Here is a 20,282-nt window from a genome sequence, read left to right on the forward strand (position 1 = left end):
AGATAGCATTAAATGAACCATATCTTCTCACAAACATGACTTTAGAGTAATTAAACAATGCGCAAGATTAAAGTTCTTATCGGAGTACAACAACATTGCATTCGTCTAATTTTTTTCTCGCACCAGATATAAGACAACCGAAGCACAATTAGGCTTAAAACAGTCAAATATCGTTGTAGCTGATAAGTCTGATATAATTTAAACAGTCATTTATATTTGGTAATCTCTTTCAACAGATAACATTTAATCCTACTTTCTAAGCAGATCTTAACGGCTAAATGACTAGAATGGCTTATATCTTATCCACCTTCAGCCACAGTCCTCCCTTCGGTGCCATAATGAAGCTCTCCGTAGAAAGCTCCATCGGGATGACAGTTTTCGCGCTCGGTGCAAACTGGAAACCATCCAACAGATACGCCAGTCCAATACGGGCCTGCATCATGCCGAACCGTAACCCAACACATATCCTCGGACCCTCGCCGAAAGGTGTCCAGGCGTACGGATGACGTTTAGCTTCCTGTTCCGGGCTGAAACGCTCCGGATCGTACCGTTCTGGGTCGGGAAATACTGCCGGATCGTGGTGAATGGCGTGCACGGGAACCATAACAGCTGTACCGGCTTCCAGCACTGATTTAGTACCGGGCACTTGATAGTCTTTGGATGCAACACGGAAGTGTACGGGAACGGGTGGATATTTGCGAAGTGATTCTGTAAAGTCGAAAATGAAATCCCGTTGAGATTATAAGAATCTCGAAATGATGCACATGATAATAACACTTACCATTCAGGATCTGATCAAGGTACTTCATATCGACGACTGCATCGTAGCTCATTTCCCCGTTGTGCTTCTTCAGCACCTCCCTCACACACTTGCGGCCCTGCTCCTGTACTTCCGGATTCAGCGCCAACTCGTACAGCGTCCAGGTGAGCAAAGTGGACGATGTTTCAAACCCAGCCAGGAAGAACACAAACGCTTGGGCAGCAATTTCATTGAACGTTAGCGACTCATCATCAGACTTCGTTTCGTCCTTGCTCATCATCGTGATCAGCAAGTCGACGAAATCGTTCCGCTTCACCTTGTTCGTCACACGGTAGTTGATCGTGTCCCGTACGGCGTTCATGAAGAAGTCGGACACATCCTGGTCGGTTTGCTTCATACGCAACATCTTCGCCAGGGATGGCATTCCATTCATCAGCATCGTCTTGAAGGTACCGGGTGAGATCTCGAAAATCTTTCTGCCCATCGCACGGAACTCCGCATCCGGGTTGCGCATACTGTTACACTCGATACCGAACGCACACATACCGATCACATCCGTCGTGAAACGGGCCAACAAATCTTTAAGCTCGAACACATTCTCTCGCTTCACGGTTTCCTCCATAAAGTCCTTAAACTGCTTACCAGCCGTTACGATCGTTGGGAACATCATCTTCATCTTGCCGGACGTGAACGTCGGTGAAAGTTTGTTGCGTAGCGAGCGCCACTTTTGTCCCTCCAGATTGAACAGATGTGCTGACAGTGGATCATCACGTTCATTGTAAAAAGTACCCCGATCGTGGAAGTACTGGAAATCCTTCACAAACACACACTTCAACAGTTCCAGATCGGTGATCAGGGCTACCGGTTTCACAAACTGATAGATACCAGCAAACGGATGCTTTCCTTTGTTTTCATCATAAATTTTCTTCATCGGCACCGTGATGTGTTCCTTCGTGCCGACCTTGCCGAAATTTCCCAGCAACAGCTCACCCTTCGGTCCGGGCACGTCACGATCCTGCCAGTAGGATCGTTTCCGATCGAGATAGTAATACAAACCGGCAACCAGTGCCGCCACCAGGAACGTAAAATCGAACAAACTCAACATTTTCACCAAGACCTAACACGTTCGATTGATTAAAGTGTTCACCGCAAACTGTTGACTGTGTCTTCCCCAACCGGTTCTCTTTATAGGCGAGATTTGACGCCAATACAGATTCTCTTCCGTGCGAATTGGTATCTCTAGCTTCCAAATCTTATCGCCCTTTTCTGCGCCTTCATTCCATTCCGTGTGTGTCAGGATGAGTTGACTATTTTCTGCCCCGTGGTTGCACCCTAAAGCACGCGTGTGTACTTAATAAAAAAGCATGCCCACATCGAGACCACGGGAGGTGTACTCCATCGAAGTGTGATGAGTGTTGTTTTTGACACACGCAAAAAAAAACGAAGATAAGATTAAGAAGAACACTTCAATTCATTGAAACGGAATAAAAGGGTAGGTGAGACACGATGACATAAGCATAAATCCAAGAATGAGTCGAATCGGTCCCATGAGCCTGGGCAAAACGGTGGCTGGGGGTTGATTATTAGAATGTGCCAAACAATGCGTAAACATGAGAGGAAACATGTTTGTTTGGACGCGAAATTTGGCAGCGAATATGGGGATGGAATGTATCGTTTTGTACCAAAACAAACAACTTGTACGCGCAATACAGATGAGTAAGGTTGAAAATTATGAAATTTGTTTGTATAAAAACGAATTCTTTTTTTTTAGATTTCTCAATGATACATTTTCATTACCAAGAATAACGAAACTTTGTCAAAAAGGTTCACAAATTACATACTTTCTGTTGGATCTGCTACGCAGCCCTCTCCACACGTGCACTCTTCACGAGAGGTCTCTCGTGGAACGTTCGACGGTGATCGAAAGTAATGATCGAGACCAAGATCGTTGTCTCAGTTCTCATCAAGAGTGATCTCTCTTGCTCGTATCGGGACCGAGTGGAGCAACTTTTAAATCTCCGACACACTCGTTGTACTGAAAACAATAAAGAACAGCTTGCTGAGATGCTTCCTGGCAAGACATATTGATGGTTGTCAACACCGGAAGGTTACGATCGATGGGGCACGTGACGAGAATGCCGTACTCATGCCCCACCACGAAGGTGCTCGTCAGCGACTCGTTCGGCACGAGACGTAGAAGAAAACAGCGTGCTCGATGACTGGATCAAGTGCATTCGAACCTGTCGGAGATCGGATGCAGGTGTGGCAGGAGGACTGCAACCCTAGTCCGAGTTTCCTGGAAACTGGTTGGAGACCTGGCCATATTTTCGCGACGTGCACAACTCTGTAATTAGGGCTTTCGCGAATTTGAAAATTGAATTGAAATGAAAAATTCATACGATGTCTTATAGTTATGTTACTGACTGTAGTACGAATGATAATCGTACCAACGTTGTATTCTAGCCAACAAACCGTTCCCCAGAACTAATGCAACAAACCAATAGAACAAAGTAATCACTTTTCGTTTGAAAAACCGAAATTAACGCTACAACTAATGTTGGGTCAAGAGCGAAAGAGGTACCTCAATCGCTCCGCTCATCTTATTGTGCGCGCTCCCGCACAGCCCACGCGAAAAAGAGGTAGCTCCGTACGGAGTGCTACACACAGGAGCGATTGTGCGATGCGCTCCCATTTGAAAATTTCGTAAGGTTTATAGCCTTTCCTTTTTTCGGAAATTTCGCAAAAAAATTTAAATGTCATATATTTTAAAGCGAATTTATTGCAATCATTTTCTTTTCACTCAAATTATAGTTTAAACACAAAAAAGAATAAAAAATCGGAAAAAAAATTTCAACTCGAAAATTTCATAAGGGGTACCCCTTGCCATTTTTTGAGAAATTTTGCAAAAAAAATTAAATTGATTTATTTTAATGTCAATCGGTTAAAATAAGTTTCTTTTCACTCAAATAATGTTTTAAATAAAAAAAATAATAAAAAATTGAAGAAAATTAAAAAACTTTTAAAAATTTGCAAATTTTATAAGGCTAATTTTTGCAGCAAGTTTTGGCTGTAACTCGGTCGGTATCCAACGGATCGCCAATCTTTAACCTGTGGTCGATAGATGGCATCAATGGCTACATTTTCTTCTTGGACGGCCATACTCTCAGGTGTCCGTGCCGGAAGTTATTCGAGGGGCCAAGTTCCATACCCTATTGAGAAAACGTAAAATTTTCCTCATTTTTGCACCAAGTTTTGGCTGTAACTCGGTCGGTATCCAACGGATTGCCAATCTTTAACCTGTGGTCGATAGATGGCATCAATGGCTACATTTTCTTCTTGGACAGCCATGCCCTCAGGTGTCCGTACCGGAAGTTATTCGAGGAACCAAGTTCCATACCCTGTTTGAGAAAATGTAAAATTTTCCTCATTTTTGAGCAATTTAGCAAAATTTATAAATGTGATATATTCTAATGCGAATTTGTTACAATGAGTTTCTTTTCACTCAAATAATGCTTTAAACACAAAACAGAATAAAAAATCGGAAAATTTTTTTTTTTTTAAATTCATCTCGAAAATTTCATAAGGGGTACCCCTTGCCATTTTTTTGAGAAATTTTGCAAAAAAATTAAATTGATTTATTTTAATGCAAATCGGTTGAAATAAGTTTCTTTTCACTCAAATAATGTTTTAAATAAAAAAACGAATATAAAATTTAGGAAAATTAAAAAAACGGAAAAACGTGAAAAATTTCATAAGGCCAGTGGGTCAAGAGCGAAAGAGGTATTTCTATCGCTCCGGTCATCTTATTGTGCGCGCTCCTTGTGTTGCGAAACTTCGCTCCTGGGAGCGCATCGCACAATCGCTCCTGTGTGCAGCGCTCCGTGTGGAGCTACCTCAAACGCACCGCACACTTCAGAGAGCGAGAGCGGTACGCTTCGCTCTTGCTAAAGTGTTACTTGACCCAACACTAGTTGTAGCTAGTTGTGTTGGGTCAAGCAGCACTTTAGCAAGGGCGAAGCGCACCGTTTCGCACCACAAGGAGCGCTGCACACAGGAGCGATTCTTGCGATACAGCTACTCCTTTTTCCCGTGGGGTGTGCGGGAGCGCGTACAATAAGATGACCGGAGCGATTGAAAAACCTCTTTCGCTCTTGACCCAACACTAGCTACAACACAACATGACCAGCGCTTACAAAGGTTTCAGTGTACGTTTGTAGCGGTTTGCGCCGGCGCAGTCAGGCGTCGCAATACGAATGCGCGTAAAAATCTTCCATTGTGTAGTCATAACTATGGCTGATGTGTAAAAGCACTCTCAATATCCAACAGCCCGGCTAGCTCAGTCGGTAGAGCATGAGACTCTTAATCTCAGGGTCGTGGGTTCGAGCCCCACGTTGGGCGTTCGAAACTATATTTTTTATTATTAATAATAATATATTTATTAATTAACAGACCCAAAAAACCCACTCGACAGCGTTTACAACAGATACCTGACGGGGTTTTCAACATATAAAATTATCTCTCCGCATTTTACATCACATTACCAAAAAATACATCTAAATGAGAGCAGATAAATTTGCATTATCACTGAATTGCATTCAACTACACTTGAGTGATTCGTTTGTTAAATCCATTTCATCATTGTGTCTGCTGCTCACTGCTCTCGAGCATTTCAGCGATAATAGGCCGCCAGTAAATGATTATTTTATGCGACGCGATTTTACGGTGCATTCGTTCTAGGCTGCAGCAGAGTGTTTGTTTCCACTCAAATCTACATGTAACGATTACCGCTAATAACCATCATGCAAACCTGTCGCCGATTAGATAGCGTGGCGGGGAAGCATCTGACGCCTCTGACAGGAAATGTGTTAAAAAAAGGCACCTTACCAGATGATAATAGTGCCCCCGGTACAAGCTTTTAATTACACACCTAACATTACCGAGTCATCCTTGTGACGCGAAAGTATCGTAGAACAGATATTTTAACCATCGGTCCAGTATCTCTCCAACAGTCAAGCGTACAGCATCACAAGATGTGGGTTAATCTGCTCGTATTAGTGCTTCTGGTGGCAGTTTTTTGGGTTTGGCAACGATTTTCCTACTGGAAACGGCGCAATATCCCGTACATTACACCATCGTTTCCCCAGGGAAATTTGACCGGCGTTGGCAAGAAGCGCCACATGTCGGCAATACTCCAAAATTGCTACAAACAGCTAAAAAGTTCTGGTCAATCATACGGTGGTGTTTACTTCTTCATCAATCCCGTAGCGCTGCTCATTGATCCGGAACTTATAAAGGTGGTTTTGGTGAAAGATTTCCCATACTTTCACGATCGCAACCTTTATTCCAACGATCGCGATGACCCACTGTCGCACCATCTTGTCGCCATGGAGGGAACCAAGTGGAGAAACCTGAGAGCGAAGCTAACTCCCACCTTCACGTCGGGCAAAATGAAACTGATGTTCTCCACTGTGACGGCTGTAGCGGAACAGTTTCACAAGTGTATGGCGGAAGAGATCAGACACAGTTCCGTGGTGGAGATGAAGGATCTACTGGCACGCTTTACCACCGACGTGATTGGTTCGGTTGCGTTCGGACTCGAGTGCAACAGTTTGCAAGATCCCGATGCAGAGTTCCGTGTGATGGGACGCAAAGTATTCCAATTGTCACCCTACCGGGCGCTCAAGCTGTTTCTAGCTGCACAATTCCCGCATATAGCGCGAGCATTTCACGTAACCCTAACGCTCCCGGACGTAGCGAAATTTTTTACGGGTGTCGTAAACGACACAATCGACTTTCGGAAAACTAATAATGTGCAACGAAACGATTTTATGACACTGCTAATGAAGATACTGAAGGAACAGGAGGAGAGTGGATCAATCGATGATGGGCAGAAAGATCATCTCACACTGGACGATATTGCGGCGCAAGCGTTTGTGTTTTTCCTGGCCGGTTTTGAAACGTCCTCCACAGCGATGTCGTTCTGTTTGTACGAGTTGGCTCTCCATCAGGATCTGCAGGATAAAGCCCGACAGAACATAACGGAGGTGCTGAAAAAGTATGACTCTATTAGCTACGAAGCATTACATGAGATGAAGTACATCGATATGTGCATCAATGGTAAGTCTGATAAGGAGCATCAGCATTGGTTATATGTACTACAAACAATTTTATTTTAGAATCTCTTCGAAAGTATCCACCAGTGACTACCCTTACTCGTAGAGTTGAGAAGGATTATCGTGTGCCCGGTGCTGATCAAGTGCTGCAAAAAGGCATCATGGTTGCTATACCTGTTTACGCCCTCCAACACGATCCGGACCATTTCCCTAATCCGGAACGTTTCGATCCGGAGCGATTTACACCGGAACAGAGTGAAAAGCGGCATCCGTTCACTTTCCTTCCTTTCGGCGAGGGTCCACGAGTATGTATTGGACTTCGGTTCGGCATGGTACAGGCACGGATTGGGTTGGTATATCTCCTGAAGCATTTCCGTTTTACGCTCGCAACAGACAAAACAAGTGTTCCGTTAAAGATTACGCCATCCAGTACCATTCTGACCATCGACGGGGGACTATGGTTAAATGTGGAAAGGTTGTAAAACGGGCTATAAAGCCTCCGGAAAATTGTGACGGGATTTTTATTAGACACGAAATAAAGCTTATTAGAGAATAAACAATAAAAGACAGCAGAAATTTTGGATTGCTTTGAAAGAAATACACTTTAATTTATTTCAATAAAACATATATAACATTTGCGAGATTTTCTAACCCATATAAAGAACGTTGTACAAAAATCTGTGCATCCGTAGTGAATCACTACGCCCGAAAGTATGCAATTACGGTTTGAAAAAAATGCTTTACTATCTAAGGGGAAATATTGTAATCAAATAAAGCTTTGACATTTTCGGTTTTAAATTGTTTTAAAAAGTTTTGAATGAAAACATAATTCACATAATTTACGACATGAGGTTGCACAAGCCTGACATTTTGTTCCTTTCCTTTTCATTTGCGATTCATAGAACAAACCACCACAATCAACCGAGAGGTCGATGACGTAATATCTTCCCCTTTATCTACCCCTCAACGTGGTCAAAGCCGGACCTTAACTACCATTCATCCCCCGTACAAATTATTGTTTACGCTACCATTTGCGACTGTATACGTTTCAGTCGCCGCGCGGCTTATATTGTATTACAGTGCTGCTCAAAAAAAGGCATGTTACTGATTTATAAGCTAGCAATGCAGATACACTCACACAACGAAAGCTCTGCATACCTTTTAGGGAAAATTGCCTTATCAAGCGATAAAGAAATTCACATCGCAATCACATTTGTTTTAAACAATATTCCCTGATTGTGTCAGTCTTAGAATTTGTTTACGAACTTATCTTATCATGGAACTTCCTAAAATGGCATCATATAATCTCAATCGTAGACATGCCATACCAACCTACCGGTTGTATCTGGATCGGGTTAAAGCAATATATTAAGGAGATATATTCAATGAAAAGCTTAAACAAGGGTTTGTTCAGTTTCTTAACTAAGAAAAACTGCATATATTGTACCGTTTTTATGTGAAAGTATAGATATTCAACAGGGCACAAAATAAATATTAAAACAATCCGGTCGTGTCTAGAAATGAACTCTAACTCAACAGTTGTAAGTGCTTTAAATATAAAATAAAACAAAATCAATTTCAAGAAATTAGATCTGGATAAGTGTAAGTATATTCTGTTAAAAAATCATAAATAAATTGTGATATTTTCAAAACAATCAAATCTAAAATATATTATAGGTACTTAAACATTTTCTAATTTGCAATTTGTTTATTTCACTGCAATTAATTAAAACCTGTTAACACGTTGAATAATTAATTCGATCAATTTTATACAAGTTAAAAAAACATAAGACAATATCCACTACAGTTTGTTCACCTTCAACCACAAACCATCCCTCGGTGCTAACATAAAAGAGTTGGTAACGAACTTCATCGGGACGGAGGTTTTTTCGTACGGAGCAAAACTAAAGCCCTGCAATAGATAGGCCAGTCCGATCCGTGCCTGCATCATGCCGAACCGTAACCCAATGCAAACTCTCGGACCTTCGCCAAACGGAATCCAAGCAAACGGATGGCGCTTCGCTTCTTCTTCTGGACTGAACCGTTCTGGATCGAACTTTTCCGGCTCGGGAAATATATCTGGATCACGCTGAATGGCAAAGGTGGGAGTCAAAATCATTGTACCCGCCTCGATGATGGAGTCCGTGTTCGGTACACGATAGTCCTGAGCCGCCGTTCGGAAATGCATCGGAACTGGAGGATACTTGCGTAAGGACTCTGGAATAAAAAAATAGCATAACAGTTATTAAAATAACTTTAACTCATATTCTGGGATTTGTACCGTTTAAAATTTGATCCAAGTATTTCATGTCCAGAATAGCCTCGTACGTCATTTCTCCGTTATGTTTCTCCAGAATCTCCTTCACACATTTACGACCCTTCTCCTGTATCTCGGGATTAAGTGCCAGCTCGTACAACGTCCAGGTCAGAAGGGTCGAGGACGTTTCGAAGCCGGCGAAGAAGAACACAAACGCTTGTGCAGCTACTTCGTTGAATGTGAGCGATTCTTCCGGGTTTTCCGTATTCTGAAGCATGCGAATCATTAGGTCCATGAAGTCATTGCGCTGTATACTGTTCTTCACCCGATAGTCGATAGTGTCCTTGACTACTTTAAGGAAGAAGGTTGACACTTCCTTATCGATCAGTCTGATCCCCATCATCCGACTCAGCTTGGTTGAAAACTGCACCATTAAGTTCACGAACTGTGATGGTTGCCGATCAATAAACTGTTTTCCCATCGCTCGAAACTCTGCATTGGGATCACGCATACTGTTACACTCGATACCGAACGCACACGTCCCGATTACATCCGTTGTAAAGCGGGCCATAATATCTTTCATCTCGAGCTCACTGTTCTTCTGGACATTTTCGTCCATAAATTCCTTCAACTGTTTACCAGCTGCCACAACCGTCGGAAACATCATTTTCATCTTACCGGACGTGAATGTGGGCGTCAGTTTGTTTCGAAGGTTTTTCCACTTTTGTCCCTCCAAATTGAACAAATGCGCTGTCAGTGGATCATCCTTCTCGTTGTAGTACGTGCCACGATCGTGGAAGTACTGGAAGTCCCTTACGAAGATTGATTTTACCAACTCCAGATCCGTCGGTAACACAATAGGTGATACTAACATGTACAATCCCATGAATGGATGTTTACCCTTGTACGTGGTGTAATATTGTTCCAGATATTCGGTGAAGTGTATCTTGGTTCCAGTGTCTTTAAAACTGCCGAAGAAAAATGCCGGATTGGGATGAGGTACGTTACGATCTTTCCAGTAGGATTGTTTTCGTTTGACCAAGTAGACGAGCCCACCCAATAGGGCCAGAAGCGCTACGAGTATTTCTACAAAGAGGAACCACATTTTAACTTGCGACACCAATGCCGTGCGAAGCAAGACTAATTGACAGTATGGCAAGAGGCGCAGATTATTTTATACGTTAGCATCGCGATCTTGGTGTTGGTGTGTTCGATTCACACGATGGCGAAGCGACGTAAACTGTGTTTCTAAAGTGATGTTCTAACCGCTAAATATAGAAAAAAAATAATGCATCGCGCCTATACATTGATAAGATAAATTGAATGTTTGGCAATGTTACGTATGACTGCATACATTCAAAAGCGTATCGTTAAAACATGCGTTTTTTGTGTGTAGAATATGCTCGCGCGCGAACAAGTTTGTTTACTCGAATTCGCTCTTCATTTACCCCTTCCTGTAAATCTGTTGAATTTTTCTCTTTTTCTCTCTCTTTTAAAGGGCAATAACCAGCATGTTTTATGTACAGACAATGCTCCAAGTAATGCTCTTCTGAGGTCATTACGCATCACCGAAAACGACGCCTGAGAAACGCTCGAACGGATCTTAAAACTGCATGCTTTTACATTAATATCACAAAGAGAGATGATCCTCTTTGAAAACAGATAGTAGGATATCACCATGGCCATCAATGAAGAGGTCCTTTCATTTCTTCAATATCCTTCTATAACTGTGAATATAATAGTTTACAAATAAACGTGAATAAATACGATCTACTTCAATTACAATTTATTAACCTTTAACCACAAGCCATCCTTTGGTGATAAGAAAATATTGTTTTTAATAAACTTCTTGGGGACGGAGGTTTTTTCATACGGCGTAAAGCTAAAGCCCTGTAACAGATAGGCTAATCCAATTCGTGCCTGCATCATGCCGAACCGTAACCCAATGCAAACTCTCGGACCTTCGCCAAACGGAATCCAAGCAAACGGATGGCGTTTCGCTTCTTCTTCTGGACTGAACCGTTCTGGGTCGAACTTTTCCGGCTCGGGAAATATATCCGGATCACGCTGAATAGCGAAGATGGGAATCAATACTCGCGTGCCGGCCTCGATGATGGAGTCTGTGTTCGGTACGTGATAATCCTGAGTTGTCATTCGGAAATGCATCGGAACTGGAGGGTACTTGCGCAAGGTTTCTGGAAGGTCAACAGAAAAATCAGTTACAAGTATAGCTACCAGTCATTTTTATAGGGTTTATACCGTTTAAAATTTGATCCAAGTATTTCATGTCCAGAATAGCCTCGTACGTCATCTCTCCATTATGTTTCTCCAGAATCTCCTTCACACACTTACGACCCTTCTCCTGTATCTCGGGATTCAGTGCCAGCTCGTATAATGTCCAGGTCAGAAGGGTAGAGGACGTTTCGAAGCCGGCGAAGAAGAACACAAACGCTTGTGCAGCTACTTCGTTGAATGTGAGCGATTCTTCTGGGTTTTCCGTATTCTGAAGCATGCGAATCATCAGCTCCATGAAGTCATTTCGCTGTATACTGTTCTTCACCCGATGGTCGATAGTGTCCTTGACTACTTTAAGGAAGAATTTTGACACTTCCTTATCGATCAGCCTGATCCCCATCATCCGACTCAACTTTGGAGAAACCTGAATCATTAAGTTTACGAACTGCGATGGAGGTCTATCCACAAACTGCTTTCCCATCGCTCGGAACTCTGCATTGGGGTTACGCATACTGTTACACTCGATGCCGAACGCACACGTCCCGATTACATCCGTCGTAAAACGGGCCATAATATCTTTCATCTCGAGCTCACTGTTCTTCTGGACATTTTCATCCATGAATTCCTTCAGCTGTTTACCAGCAGCCACAACCGTCGGAAACATCATCTTCATCTTACCGGACGCGAATGTGGGCGACAATTTATTTCGTAGGTGTTTCCATCTTTGACCCTCCAAATTAGACAGATGAGCTGTCAATGGGTCATGCTTTTCGTTATGGTACGTGCCACGATCGTGGAAGTATTGGAAGTCTCGTACCAGGATTGATTTTACCAACTCCAGATCAGTTACAATGACAACAGGTGATACAAGCATGTAAACGCCCATGAATGGATGTTTACCCTTGTACATCGTGTAATACTGTTCCAAATATTCCGAGAAGTGCACCTTAGAGAATGCATCTTTAAAACTGCCGATGAGAAACGTGGGACTTGGATGAGGTACGTTACGATCTTTCCAGTAGGATTGCTTCCGTACGATGAAGTATACTAGTGCCCCTAGTAGCACCAGCAGTGCAACAAAAACTTCCATAGAGAGGAACCACATCTTTGCAAACTTAATAACCACCGTTCAACACAAGACTGATCGTAGAAGCGAAAACAGTCGCATATGACTTTATTCGCTGGAATCTTCAAATTCGTGTTGGTGTGTTCAAGTCACACGATGACAAAGCGATACATGCCGTGTTTATTGAGCACGATTTCGTTTTACACCGAATATGGTAAAAGAAACCCATCGAATGCGGCTGCACAGTGATAAGATATGTGGAACGGTTGGTACACTGCGGTGCAAAAAAAAATTGCTGGAGTTAATAAAATTACTACCAAGACACAGTAACCAAAATCGGGGTTTTTTTTAGTAAAGCGTGAACTGTACGGAAATATTGTTTAAACTTAGAGTTTTGGAAGGTACAAGTCTAGAATATAGTTTCGACTCAGTTTTTGAAATATCGTGACTCCATTTTCGATTATTAAAATGAAATCTGAAATTCTTTACTTGAAGAGTGCAGCGGAGAGATCAACGTAGATCATATTCGCTTTGAGGCTCAAGATGTCGAATTATCGAAACTTCCATATGTTATTCGTTCGCTATGCTCCAGGTTTTTTTTTCATTCATTTTTGCACCCCACAAATGTTTGTTTATGTTGAGTATATGATAGTATGTGTAGTATCCCACACAGGGCCGTAAATAGGTTTGGCGATAAATTACAGTGCCGCTCACAAAAAGAGCGTGCCTGCCAGAGATATCTGAGATAGCATAGAACCAAGAACATATATTTGAATATGTGTATTTTTGTTTTATTATTTATTAAAGACGGATTTACAAAATGGTGAATTAAGCGATCATTCTGAATGGAATAAAAATGTTATAATTTTAGTATTTTTTCTCTAATACTTAATGTAGTTGCAGGATGCATTGGTATTTTGCCCAACATATTTGAAACTCAGCTGATCTGCAGTAATTGGGCAATATAATCAATTACCAGTTTTCACAGTTTGTTCACTTTCAACCACAAACCATCCTTTGGTGATAACAAAATATTATTCGTAACGAACTTCATCGGGACAGAGGTTTTCTCATACGGGGCAAAACTAAAGCCCTGCAATAAGTAGGCTAATCCGATACGTGCCTGCATCATGCCGAACCGTAACCCAATGCAAACTCTCGGACCTTCGCCAAACGGAATCCAAGCAAACGGATGGCGCTTCGCTTCTTCTTCTGGGCTGAATCGTTCTGGGTCGAACTTTTCCGGCTCGGGAAATATATCCGGATCACGCTGAATGGCGTAAATGGGAACCAATACTAGCGTGCCGGCCTCGATGACGGAATCTGTGTTCGGTACGCGATAATCTTGTTTCGCCACACGAATGTGAATTGGAAGTGGGGGATATTTGCGCAAGGCCTCTGGAATAGCAATAAAAAATAAAATTTACAGTTACAAACTGCCTATTACATATGTATGAGTTCATACCCTTTAAGATTTGATCCAAGTATTTCATGTCCAGAATAGCCTCATACGTCATTTCTCCATTATGCTTCTCCAGAATCTCCTTGACACATTGACGACCCTTCTCCTGTATCTCGGGATTCAGTGCCAGCTCGTACAACGTCCAGGTCAGAAGGGTCGAGGACGTTTCGAAGCCGGCGAAGAAGAACACAAAGGCTTGTGCAGCTACTTCGTTGAATGTGAGGGATTCCTCCGGGTTTTCCGTATTCTGAAGCATGCGAATCATAAGGTCCATGAAGTCATTACGCTGTATACTGTTCTTCACCCGATAGTCGATAGTGTCCTTGACTACTTTAAGGAAGAAGGTTGACACTTCCTTATCAATAAACCTGATCCCCAACATTCGACTCAACTTATGGGAAAACTGCACCATTATGTTCACGAACTGTGATGGTTGTCGTTCAACAAAGAGTTTTCCCATCGCTCGGAACTCTGCATTGGGATCACGCATACTGTTACACGCAATACCGAACGCACACGTCCCGATTACATCCGTTGTAAAGCGGGCCATAATATCTTTCATCTCGAGCTCACTGTTCTTCTGGACATTTTCGTCCATAAATTCCTTCAACTGTTTACCAGCTGCCACAACCGTCGGAAACATCATTTTCATCTTACCGGACGTGAATGTGGGCGTCAGTTTGTTTCGAAGGTTTTTCCACTTTTGTCCCTCCAAATTGAACAAATGAGTTGTCAGTGGGTCATGCTTTTCGTTGTAGTACGTGCCACGATCGTGGAAGTACTGGAAGTCCTTGACTAGGATTGATTTCACCAACTCCAGATCCGTGGGTAACACAATAGGTGATATTAACATGTACGCGCCCGTGAATGGATGTTTACCCTTGTACGTGGTGTAATATTGTTCCAGATAGTCCGAGAAGTGCATCTTCGTTCCGGCATCTTTAAAACTTCCAATGAAAAACGTTGTACTGGGATGAGGTACGTTACGATCTTTCCAGTAGGATTGTTTTCGTTTGACCAAGTACACGAGCCCACCCAATAGGGCCAAAAACGGAACGAGTGCTTCTATCGTGAGGAACCACATTTTAGCTACCGACACCGACACCGTTCAATGCAAGACTAATGACAAATTCGGCAGTCTCTGGTTATTTTTTGAACAAACTCCCCAAATTCCTATACGAGTGTTGGTGTGTTCGATTCACACGATGACGAAGCAATATACGTCTTATTTATAGATGTATGTTCCGGTTGTATATTTTGGAAAAATGATAAGATAAATAGAAACAGTGCTGTACAAAAACAGTCTCTTAGGACATTGCAGTCAACTACAAAACTAATTATATTCAAAATCAAATTTTTGGATTGAATTTTTAATTCATAAAACAGCTTGATTCTACGTCAAAACTGCTACACTTCAAGCATAAATGTTTGTGTTAAATTAATTTATAAAACAACTAAAAGTAAACCGGCCTACGGTTACAACCAGTTTCACATGTCGATTAAATAAGTTATCAAACAAGGTCATCCAACAAAACCCACAACGCAAACTTCAAGTGTCGGAGAATGCTCAGAGATACTCGTACAAAGGGGAGAATCTACGCATTATTCGCTCCCTTATTACCCATGCACGCTCATTCGCCGAGATGGCGAAGTACTCGCAAAGGGGTGCCCACAAACCAACAAACGATGACTGAACCATCGTTGGATGTTTCAGTTTGATTTCGCACTTAAGCCGGTTCAGAAGTATGTACCTTCAAGTGGTGGGCATTCTGGTTGCGGTCGTGGTTACTTGTCTCGCTTGGATTAAGCGCCGGTACCAATATTGGAAGGCGCGCTCCGTTGCCTTCATCGCTCCAGAGTTTCCGTACGGTAACTTTGGTACACTCGGGAAGCTGGAACACATTGCACCGATCACCCAACGGCATTACAATTACTTCCAGCAGTTAAAGGTCCCATACGGTGGGGTGTTTATGCTGACAACCCCACTGCTTTACATCTTCAACACGAAGCTGATCAAGACGCTGCTGGTGAAAGATTTCCACTACTTCCCGAACCGTGGCGTTTACTTTAACGAACGTGATGATCCACTGTCGGCGCACATGTTCGCCATCGAGGGACAAAAATGGCGCACGCTGCGTGCCAAACTATCGCCTACCTTTACAACTGGTCGCATCAAGATGACGCTACCACTAGTGATGGAAGTGTGTCAGCGGTTCTGTGATCATCTGCACCAATCGTTGCAAACATCCGCCGAGGTCGAAATGCACGATCTACTTTCGCGCTACACGATCGATGTCATTGGAGCGTGTGCGTTTGGCATCGAGTGTAACAGCTTCCGGGATCCAGATAACGAATTTCGACGGTATGGTAAGATCGCGTTCGATAAGCTCCGCCATTCACCGCTAGTTGTGTATTTGATGAAAGCCTTTCGGAAGCACGCCAACGCTTTGGGCATGAAGCAACTTCACGATGACGTTTCCAGCTTCTTCATGCGCGTGGTCAAGGACACGATCGAGTATCGCGAACGGGAACAGATCGTGCGTAATGATTTCATGGATCTGCTTCTGAAGCTAAAGAACACGGGACGGCTTGAGAGCGGGGGTGAGGATTTAGGGCGGCTAACGTTCGAGGAGATTGCCGCTCAAGCGTTTATCTTCTTCACTGCTGGCTATGATACGTCCTCAACGGCTATGACTTACACGCTTTACGAGCTGGCACTAAAGCAGGACGTGCAGGACAAGGCACGACAGTGCGTAAAGGAGACGCTCCAGAAATATGACGGAAAGCTAAGTTACGAGGCTGTGTCCGATATGAGCTATCTCGACCAGTGCATTAATGGTGGGTGAGCAGTTATCTGTGACAATTTGCTTTTTTGGTCATCTAAACTAACAACGCTTGTATCGCTTATTTCAGAAACGTTGCGCAAACATCCACCTGTAGCAATACTGGAGCGTAACGCCGATAAGGACTACAGGTTACCGGACAGTGGATTGTTACTGCGTCGTGGTCAGAAGATCATGATACCGATCTACGCCATGCATCACGATTCGACCCACTTTCCCGACCCGGAACAATATCGACCGGAGCGATTTTCACCGGAGGAGGTCGCCAAACGTGACCCTTACTGTTATCTACCGTTTGGTGAAGGACCACGCATCTGTATCGGGATGAGATTTGGGTCGCTACAGGCAAAGATGGGTTTGGCAAGCATGCTTGATCGTTTTCAATTTAGCCCGTGCGAAAGGACGCAGATACCGGTACAGTACTCGCGGACCAACTTCATTCTTGGACCGGCGAATGGTGTTTGGTTGCGGGCAGAGGAGCTATAGAGGAAGTTTATGAAATCTCTATCAATTGCAGATTTTACCGCCGATATTCTAGTAGCAATTAGTTCCATTTATTGTACGTAGAGAACAGTGGGCGAATGTTGAAGCCATACATTTTTTTAAATAAACTTAATAATCCTAGCCATTTTTCTCAAATTCAAGTCTTTAAATGCGATCGTCTCTATAAGTCAATTTTTGTTGGTGAGAATGGTATTATGCTATCAACTACTGATATGGTTTTTATTGAGCTTAATACTGATAACAAAGAGCACAAAGAGCAAAGTATTACACTAAACTTTGGCGTTCTACATAGGAGTTCTTACAACTTACCTGATGTTTCATCTTTTTCTTCAAAAATTTCGTTGCCAAATGATAAGGAAAGGCTTTTTTTGGCAGTGCTTTTTGTCACAATTTCCTTTTTTTTTGTATCAGTTTATCATGTGTGGAGTGAGCGCAAATCTAATAAAATCTCTTCAATTTCCCCATTAACTTGTTCTTCGTCTTCCATTCTTCCAATTCATCATACAATAGACTTACGAGAGGGCTTGCACTATCTCTCGCTCGCAGTAATACTACCTGCTCCAACGAACAATGCGAACAAACACAACCGATCGTCGCGACATCGGTTGGAAAATAAATCATAGCAACCGAAGGTGGGAGAACATAAATAATTCAAACCACATCTTGTCTCCCATCACATCAAAACACCAGTCGGTAGGCGCGTCTCACTGTAAAGTCTCATCACATCGTGGCGCGCATGCCGTCCGCCGATAAGTGTCTGTAAACGGAGTTCGTCGCTAAAACAGGTCTCGGCAGTTGCCATTTCTAGTGGCAATTGGCATACGGCCGTGCGCCCATCGTAAGTAGGTTTCGTTCCATGCATGATTGTACCGTGCGATAATAGCACGCGCCTGTCCATGCTTGGGGTCGGCGCGTCGCGATAAAGCACGACGTTTAGTACTGCACCAATGGAGCTCGTGGTAGCATCGCTGGTCAGTTTGGGTGCGATTCTAGCGACATTCTGTCTGGGTGTGTACCTTTTCGTGACGCGTAAGTACTCCTTCTGGCGGGCTCATAATGTACCGTACGTGGAACCGGAGTTACCGTACGGGAACTTCAAAGAGATGGGCAAATCGATCCATCCGGCCCACCTTAGTCAGCGGTTTTATGAGCGGTACAAGAGCGACGAAGGTCCCGGTTTCGTTGGGTTGTACATTTTCGTCAATCCGGTGCTGCTCGTTACGAATCTACGTTTGGCGAAGCGAATACTGATCGAAGACTTCCATCACTTCCCTGACCGGGGTGTGTACTACAACGAGAAGGACGACCCACTCTCGGCACATCTGTTTGCGATCGAGGGTCAACGATGGAAGGATTTGCGGGCGAAGATCACACCAACGTTTACGAGTGGTCGTATGAAAGCTGCATTCCCGCTGGTGCTGGATATAGCTGAACAGTTTTGTGACTTTTTACGGGAGCGGTACACCTCCGGCGACATGGTTGAGGTACGCGATCTTATGGCCCGCTTCACAACGGACGTGATCGGATCGTACGCGTTCGGTTTGGAGTGTAACAGCTTTCGGGATCCACAGAACGAATTCCGACGGATTGGTCGCAAGCACTTCGATACACCGCGCAATCATCCACTCAAAGTGTTTATCATGAAAACGTTCCGTGGACTAGCGAATCGGCTCGGACTCAAGCTGTTGCATGACGATGTGGCTACCTTTTTCCAAAGTGTCATTCGACAGACGATCGAACATCGCGAACAGCACGGTATAGGGAGAAGCGATTTTCTTGACCTCCTGATAAGACTGAAGAACACGGGCTCACTGGAAGGCTCGAACGAGATAGTGGGCCGGCTGTCGGGTGACGAAATTGCCGCACAAGCGTTCATCTTCTTTACCGCCGGTTTTGAGACGTCGTCCAGTGCGATGACATACACACTGTATGAGCTGGCACTGAACCAGGAACTTCAACAGAGGGCCAGAGACTGTGTCATGGACGCACTGGAAAAACACGCTGGAGTCTTGTCGTACGAATCGTCCAAGAACATGCTTTACTTGGATCAATGCATCTATGGTAAGTAGCTTAGCTTGTCATACATATCTTAGGCTGCTGTTATACATTTGTCTATATTTCTCATGGATTTTAGAAACCCTTCGCAAGTACCCACCGGTAGCGATATTGGAGCGAACAGTTGCCAAACCTTACAGACTCTCGGACACCAACATCGTTCTGCATCGTGGAATGAAGATCATGATCCCGGCCTATGCCATCCATCACGATCCGGACATCTATCCCAATCCGGCCACATACGATCCGGATCGGTTCACTCCCGAACGGATGGCCCGACGTGATCCTTGCGCATATCTGCCATTCGGGGAAGGTCCCCGCATATGTATCGGGTTGCGGTTCGGTATGATGCAGGCACGTATCGGGTTAGCGCTACTGTTAAAACATTTCCAGGTGTTGCCCTGCAAGGAGACGGACGTACCCTTGACCTACTCTCCGCAAGCATTCGTACTGACGCCCGTTAATGGCGTGCGGTTGCGGTTGGCTAAATATGAGCTAAACGAGCCGTAGAAAACGAGCGTTATTTACGTTCGGAACTTTAGTTTTGTTGAATTTCTTATTTGAATCTGCATGTGCAAAAATGGAGTGAACACTTTTGGTTAGAATTATATTACAAAGTTTTTGAAATTGTTCTCATTTATTATGGAAATGTTCGGAATGAGACTGAACGCAGCTCTGTATCAGAATAAAAGAATAAATTATTATACGTATGGCGATGAACATTATATTACTGGACTAATTAAGAAGTTATTTACATGCATAAAGGAATGTAATGTCCTGTTTATAACACCTTAAAGAAACTATTCAATGCACTACACGGAATAAAATAATGTAATCACTTTTATTTCACCTAAAATCGCTTCACATAATGAAGCACCCTGTACCAAAACGTCCTTGACCGTGCGAACGGTTCACACCGCTACTACCTGATCCACCATCAAAACAAAGCAACCGTGGTGTGCGTGTCAACAAAGTACCGGCGCTTGG

The 20,282-nt window shown here is 43.4% G+C and overlaps 4 protein-coding genes and 1 non-coding gene across 12 annotated transcripts; 3 read left to right on the forward strand and 2 right to left on the reverse strand.

Annotated features, from left to right (window-relative positions):
* Nucleotides 1-194: 194 nt before the first annotated feature.
* On the reverse strand, nucleotides 195-2,151 carry LOC125763717 (probable cytochrome P450 6a23). Its single transcript, XM_049427117.1, has 2 exons — nucleotides 782-2,151; nucleotides 195-708 (listed from the first exon to the last, which is right to left on the reverse strand). Exons 1-2 carry the CDS (start codon nucleotides 1,863-1,865, stop codon nucleotides 293-295), a joined length of 1,500 nt encoding a protein of 499 aa, XP_049283074.1. The 5' UTR covers nucleotides 1,866-2,151; the 3' UTR covers nucleotides 195-292.
* Nucleotides 2,152-5,085: 2,934 nt separating this feature from the next.
* Trnak-cuu (transfer RNA lysine (anticodon CUU)) lies at nucleotides 5,086-5,158 on the forward strand. The gene has a single exon. It is a non-coding gene; the product is annotated as a tRNA-Lys (tRNA).
* A 451-nt stretch (nucleotides 5,159-5,609) lies between these two features.
* On the forward strand, nucleotides 5,610-20,001 carry LOC125774989 (uncharacterized). The gene is made up of 7 exons (XM_049445369.1): nucleotides 5,610-6,877; nucleotides 6,937-7,354; nucleotides 15,608-16,731; nucleotides 16,807-17,195; nucleotides 18,026-18,078; nucleotides 18,166-19,301; nucleotides 19,375-20,001. Exons 1-7 carry the CDS (start codon nucleotides 5,791-5,793, stop codon nucleotides 19,803-19,805), a joined length of 4,638 nt encoding a protein of 1,545 aa, XP_049301326.1. The 5' UTR covers nucleotides 5,610-5,790; the 3' UTR covers nucleotides 19,806-20,001.
* Nucleotides 8,474-15,396, reverse strand: LOC125763718 (probable cytochrome P450 6a14). Of its 8 annotated transcripts, none has more exons than XM_049427124.1 (3): nucleotides 13,897-14,863; nucleotides 13,496-13,829; nucleotides 8,474-8,756 (listed from the first exon to the last, which is right to left on the reverse strand). In XM_049427124.1, exons 1-3 carry the CDS (start codon nucleotides 14,816-14,818, stop codon nucleotides 8,675-8,677), a joined length of 1,338 nt encoding a protein of 445 aa, XP_049283081.1. In that variant the 5' UTR covers nucleotides 14,819-14,863; the 3' UTR covers nucleotides 8,474-8,674. The 8 variants fall into 8 exon arrangements, with proteins under 8 accessions (XP_049283081.1, XP_049283077.1, XP_049283075.1 ...); XM_049427120.1 differs by lacking the exons at nucleotides 13,496-13,829; nucleotides 13,897-14,863 and adding exons at nucleotides 9,155-9,297; nucleotides 11,533-12,501 and having other exon boundaries at nucleotides 8,478-9,090; XM_049427119.1 differs by lacking the exons at nucleotides 13,496-13,829; nucleotides 13,897-14,863 and adding exons at nucleotides 9,155-10,129; nucleotides 14,872-15,032 and having other exon boundaries at nucleotides 8,486-9,090.
* Nucleotides 15,488-17,375, forward strand: LOC125763714 (cytochrome P450 6a8-like). The gene is made up of 2 exons (XM_049427113.1): nucleotides 15,488-16,731; nucleotides 16,807-17,375. Exons 1-2 carry the CDS (start codon nucleotides 15,639-15,641, stop codon nucleotides 17,220-17,222), a joined length of 1,509 nt encoding a protein of 502 aa, XP_049283070.1. The 5' UTR covers nucleotides 15,488-15,638; the 3' UTR covers nucleotides 17,223-17,375.
* Nucleotides 20,002-20,282: the final 281 nt, after the last annotated feature.

Source organism: Anopheles funestus, chromosome 2RL (assembly GCF_943734845.2).
Source record: "Anopheles funestus chromosome 2RL, idAnoFuneDA-416_04, whole genome shotgun sequence".
NCBI lineage: Eukaryota > Metazoa > Arthropoda > Insecta > Diptera > Culicidae > Anopheles > Anopheles funestus.